Genomic DNA, 6,000 nt, shown 5'->3' with positions numbered 1-6,000 from the left:
GGAGAAAAAAAGAACTTTTCAAGAACATATCCATTGCCAAAAATGAAGAATGCCTGGAAAGACATCTTGACATTTTAGCTAGAATTCTAAGGAGTGCTTTCTGAATGGAAAAGCATCTGCCAGCTAACTATTGTGATTGTCTATGTCCTGATTGTAACAAAGACACAAACTAAAATATGCCTTTTCCAGTCTGAGAAGAAAATGTGAGCCTCATACAGCAAACTCTTTAATCAACAACTCTTACCTGAGTGAGCACAAAAGACTAAGTATAAGGGTTGACACTGGTGGGGATTAGATTAAAGGGGATTAGACACTGGTGACTCGATACACACAACTGAAACTGCTGTTCACTTCTCTAAGGACGTGCCGGCTGCGCGGATGAGAGAGCTCTTCATGATCCTCCTTTGGCTTTCGTCCATTTTCCCCTGCAGAATGGAAACATCACATACCAGCAGTGATACTGAGAAAAAAAAGCAAACAACACAACCAAAAAGAAAAAGATGATTTCATACTCCCCTGGCCTGGGGTCACCTACTCTCTGGCCCTTTCCCCTGGGTTCCCAGGGTGGAATAAGGCAGAGAGCACCTGTGTGACTTTGGACAAGTTACCTCTTTGTATAACATGGGGACAATGATCCTCAGAGTATCTGCTGTCTAGTATTATTGTGAAGAGTTATTATGGTCCTTGGCATATAATAAATGTGCCCAAAACTGCTAGGTGATAATAAGTTGAACTGGTACGCATGCTTCAATCAACTGTATCCTATACAACAGTTTGGGTTTTTTTTTTTTTTTTTTTTTTGAGCACAGAAGGGATCAGTATGGGATTAGGGGTGTTTTGAATTCCCCATCCTCAAGAACCTCAGAGCCTACTGCAGAGATTCTCAATCTTACATGTGCGTCAGACTCTCCTGAAGAACTTTTATAAAAATGCCCATGCTGAGCACCACCTGTAGAGATTGGTCTGGAGTGGGGCCTGAGCATTAGTACTCTTCAAAGCTCCCACTACTGTGTAATTCTAATGCTACTGAGGACTGCTGACTCAGGGGTCTGCCCTCGCACGGGGTGCATGGTCACTGCCTGTGCGGTCTGCTGGAGCTCCTGGGATGAAGGGAGGCGTACCATTACCCATCACATCAACCCTCACAGGCCACCTCATCACAAATCCGTCACATGCCGTAGACCAAGCAAAGAGTTCGGGCCCCAAATGGTGGGGCTTGGAATCTATAAGCAGATTTGCTTTCAACTTTGGTTGTAACAGAAGGGAAGGGGCCCCTATGACAGGAAGTAAAACAGCTTCTATCCAGAAAAGAGGGGTGAAGCTAGGAGCCATCTTGTCCCATCTTAGGAGCTGGCTCCCTCCCGAGCCATGCTGGACCAGAAACCAGCACTTCAATTAGTTTTTGTTCTTTTATTTTTGTTAATTTCCTTGGTTTCTTTTTTGCTGTTTGTTAATTTTAGAAATGATTGGAGCTCCAATTTTTTTCTGAGGAAATTCAGTCTGAATTATTTGCTGGCACTCTGGTGGGGAGTATTATGAGGGGCCCAGCTCCCACTCAAGGCCAGGCATTCGTGGAACCTGAGATTCCAGGAAGATGCTCACAGGCTGGAGAACTTAATGGGGTGGAGTTGGTACAGTCTGTCCAGAGGTCTTCAAACTTTTTAAATAGAGGGCCAGTTCACTGTCCCTCAGACCACTGGAGGGCTGGACTATAGTTTAAAAAAAAGCTATGAATAAATTCCTGTGCACACTGCACATATCTTATTTTGAAGTAAAAAAACAAAACAGGAACAAATACAATCAGACCGCCTCATGTGGCCCACGGGCCGTAGTTTGAGGACCCCTGGAGTCAGTCTCCCTCCCTTGACAGAGGCCTGATTCTACCTGAGGGACTCAAAGTTTCAGAGACGGGCCTTTAAGCCCAGCCTTCAAAGCGACTCTCAGTTGTGTGTATTCCAGACATGGGCAGTCAGCTCACATGCTTGGTAAGAGCCAAAAGGTAGCGGCAATCATGCCTTCCAAGATTAATTCTGGATAATCCAAGGGGTTTTTGGTTTGGAATAATTTTTGTTTGTTTTTTTAGGTGTGTTTTTTTTTTTTTTTTTGTGGCAAAATATTCACCATTTTAAGGTGTAGAAGGAATCCTCTGCTTTAGACCAGAACTACCAAGAAGTCATCCAGAATAAGGAGAAGCAGATGTGTTCTAACAACTTTTATTCATTTCTGACCTTTTTGCTTAAGACTAGCCAGAGTCACCTGGGTTTTTGAGGACCACGAGAGCCTTCACTAACCAGCACAGAGGGGGTCAGTATGGGATTAGAAAGTGTTGTAAATCCCCCGTCCTCAAGAAACTCACAGCCTACTGCAGAGATTGAGAATCTCGATCTCAATCTCTGCAATAGGAATCCATGGACTCAAGAATCTAGGAATCCATGACTCAAGAAGAGGGGGTTAGGGGAGGGTGGTATGAAGAGATACTAGGGAAGGCCTAGAAGCATATTCCAAATTACTGCATGGGAACTCCTATTATGTAGGAAACCTGTTTTCCAAGGTAGCATTTTTGTCCTTACTTTCCCTCTGTCCCTTCACATCAGTGTCCACATATCAGGTGGTTCAGGGCTTTATGTAACTTGATATTCCACATGTTGAAATTGAGTGCAATTTGGCATTTGGTAATTACATGGGCTATGTTCTGTATGAGCATCTAATAAATGCCTAGATGACTGTTTTGGCAACCAGAGATTGAGTGGCCCAGAATCCATCCTTTAATCTCCCAGGCAGAACATTCTAAGGTGGAAGCCTGCAGAATGGGCAATTACTAAGTTTTCTCCACATTCCTGTGTGCTGAAAGCGGGGAGCCCTGGGACAAGACGACTTGTACCCTAAAGCATGAGTGATGTCAAACCAGACTTTCAGGAGCCTGACTACAGTGAAAACCTAGCTGGTCATTCTACAGTCCTTTAATTGTTTAAAAACACTTGTAATTATTTTAATGTTGCTGGTATAAGGACTAAACAATACACTACTGGATCCTGTTGGGAAACATCCAGGGAAACGTTCAAACTCTGCTTGGTTCCAAAGTGCTTTCTTTATATACCTGCCATTTACTAACCATGCTACCTTAAGCAAGGTACCTAAATTCTTGGTGCCTCAGTTTCCCTATCTGTAAAATGGACTGGATGTTAGTACTTTATCTTATAGAGCTATTGTGAGAATTAAATATTAACTCATTTACTACATGTGAAGCATTTGGATCAGATCTTAGAGCTTAGGAGCCATGTAATGAGGAAGAACTGTTATTATTCTGGGCCTGGGGTAGAAAAGAAAAAGATGAAAATACTAAGAGATTACATCCCACAATATGGCCAATATGCCACAGGTCTGAATTCTAGAGTTGCCTCATTACTCCTCATTCAACATTCACTTATAAAAAATATTTACCAGTGGCTCACACCTGTATCCTGGCACTCTGGGAGGCTGAGGTGGGTGGATTGCTGGAGCTCACAAGTTCAAGATCAGCCTGAGCAAGAGCAAGACCCCATCTCTACTAAAAACAGAAAAACTGAGGCAAAAGGATCACTTGAGCACAGGAGTTTGAGGTTGCTGTGAGCTATGATGCCACAGTACTTTACCCAGGGCAACAACTTGAGACTCTGCCTCACAAAAAAAAAAAAAAAAAAAAAAAAAATTACTGACTGACGACCTTGGTGGAGTATCGATGATGCAGGGACAGCAGCAGATGGGGGTGGGAAGGGAGCAGGTTCTTGTTCAGGACACATGCCTAGTATGTATGTCTAAAAAGCCAAGTGGAATTCCACTTAGTGCACTGAATGCTGCTTATGAAGTAGAGAGCAATGGAGACAGAGTCCCTGATCTCATGAATGTTCTCACAGAAGACAGATTTTAAATGACGGACCCCACTAAAAAACATAACAATAAGTTGTATCATACTTTCTGAAGGAAAAGTGCAGGGTGCTAAAGGGTATATGGGGGGGAGGGGAGTATCATGGGAAGTCATGAGAACTGAAGGAAACAGAAGTTACCTAGGCAGAGTCAGGAGGAAGCATCCCAGATGAAGAAAACATATGCAAAGACCTCAAGGCAGGAAAGAGCTTGTGTCCAAGGAGCTGAAAGAAGGCCAGAGGGTCCCTTAGATAAGGAGTGGAGTGAGACCGGCTGGGGGGCAGAAAAGGTGGTAAGAGAGCTGGCAGACACACATCCTGTCACTATCATACCAAGTGGAAGGGCTCACAGTTCCTGGGTCCCTCCACGTCTCCTGTCCATCACACTTTCTAGTGCATATTGATCTCAGGAAACTGAAATTCTTTTGGCAAATCAAGATAAGAAAAAGCATTTAAGCTGCTTACTTCCAAAAGACAGCAGCTTAAAAATATCTCTCCCCATGCAGTGGATATTTCTTCAGAGGGTAGCGTGGCTTGTCAAGCATATAATTTGCTTCAGCAGTAGAATCTTTCTATAACAAAACAAATCCAGCAATTACATTATCCATAATGTAAAAGAGATCAAAGATACTTGGATGTGTGGTTTTGCCTCTAAGAGGTCCGTGCATCCCATTTTGCTGTGCATGGAGTTCGCCTAGGTACGAACATGCATATATAGATCTTTTCTTTCTTTCCTTTCTTCTTCTTTTTTCTAAGAATTTCCTTACTTGAAAAGATTTGGAATTAAAGCAAAGCCAAGGTCTTTGCAGAAAGGAAATAAAGTAATCCCCATGGTCAGGATAATCAATATTCATTTATGAGTGTCATTCAATAAATATACCATACGTCAGTATGTAATAAGTCAAGATGTAGGCCAGGCATGCTAGCTCACACTTGTAATACCAGCACTTTGGGAGACTGAGGTGAAAGGATAGCTTGAGGCCAGGAGTTCAAGACCAGCCTGGGGAACACAGTGAGACTCTATCACCATAAAAAATTTTAAAGTTAGCCAAGTGTGCCACTAATGGCGGCTCATGTCTATAATCACTCTAGGAGGCCAAGGCAGGAGGAGTGCTATGGTCAGGGGTTTAAAATAAGCCTGAGCAAGAGCAAGACTCTATCTCTTTAAAAAATAGAAAAAATTGGGCATCATGGCACATGCCTAAAGTCCCAGCTACTGGGAAGGCTGACATGGGAGGATCATTTCATCCCAGGAGTTCAAGTTTGCAGTAAGTGACGACTGCACCATTGCACTCCAGCTTGGGCAACAGAGTAAGATGTCAATCTTTAAAAAACAAAACAAAACATAAACCCGTAAATAAATAAGTCAGTAAGGATGACCAGTTCAACTAAATGTCATGGCTAAATTCAGCCACCGGGGGCACTCTTAACCTTTCATTTGAAATCTTCTGAACTGATGAAAGGTCTCTTAGCTGTACACCTGCAGCAGACACAAAGTATCAGGTATATCTACTAGTGGATCAGAAATACTCCCCACACCTTCATAAAAGCCAAACATATAAAACCATCTTATTAAATTTTAGAAAAACTTTCTTCCATGCCATGGCTTTACACAGCTCACACAACCTCTCTTCTTCCCTGGACTGGGATTCACATGCCCAGGGAAAAGAATGAGCTGAAAGCCAGTTAGACTGTCTTCTCCTTGTCCTTTGAAAGGACCTCCACTTGATGAATGCTGTGCCCCAAATTAACTGCTGCTCATCATCTCGGACCTAAGCTCCTTGGGGAGCCTGCCCTGCCTAACTCCCAACCAAGTTGAATTCCCTCTACCATACACTCTTGGGATACCAGGTACTCTCCTTGGTAAGCATCACAATTTTACGATTATTTCTGTGATTACTTGATTAAGGTCTGCCTCCCTCACTGGACTGTAATTCCCAGTTCCCATATTGTTTTGCCAGGAGAAACCCTGACCTTTAGGTGCTGCTGAGCTCTGTGGGATGTCAGAAGACTGCATACCCGCTCGTGGATCTTCTTCCACGTGGACTGAGAAATAGGATAGAACCTGTGTAAACGATTAAACAGGGTAGAACCCTTA

General features: G+C 43.1%; 1 protein-coding gene across 12 annotated transcripts in view; it reads right to left on the bottom strand.

The window, feature by feature from the left end:
* Window positions 1–213: 213 nt before the first annotated feature.
* SPATA6L (spermatogenesis associated 6 like) overlaps window positions 214–6,000 on the bottom strand; it is a 66,118-nt gene continuing 60,331 nt past the window's right edge. For 10 of the 12 annotated variants that reach the window (XM_053573673.1, XM_053573682.1, XM_053573699.1 and 7 more), the window contains 3 exons: window positions 5,877–5,967; window positions 4,368–4,474; window positions 214–425 (listed from right to left, as the gene is read on the bottom strand). In XM_053573673.1, coding sequence (XP_053429648.1) covers window positions 4,385–4,474; window positions 5,877–5,967 — 181 coding nt within the window. In that variant the 3' untranslated portion in view covers window positions 214–425; window positions 4,368–4,384. Of the gene's footprint in view, window positions 426–4,366; window positions 4,475–5,876; window positions 5,968–6,000 lie in introns of those variants that run through there. The other 2 variants (XR_008376474.1, XM_053573720.1) reach the window with 2 other exon arrangements.

This window comes from Nycticebus coucang, chromosome 2 (genome assembly GCF_027406575.1).
Source record: "Nycticebus coucang isolate mNycCou1 chromosome 2, mNycCou1.pri, whole genome shotgun sequence".
Classification (NCBI taxonomy): domain Eukaryota; kingdom Metazoa; phylum Chordata; class Mammalia; order Primates; family Lorisidae; genus Nycticebus; species Nycticebus coucang.
Note: the sequence above shows the minus strand (reverse complement) of the source record. Positions and strands in the feature narration are given on the sequence as shown.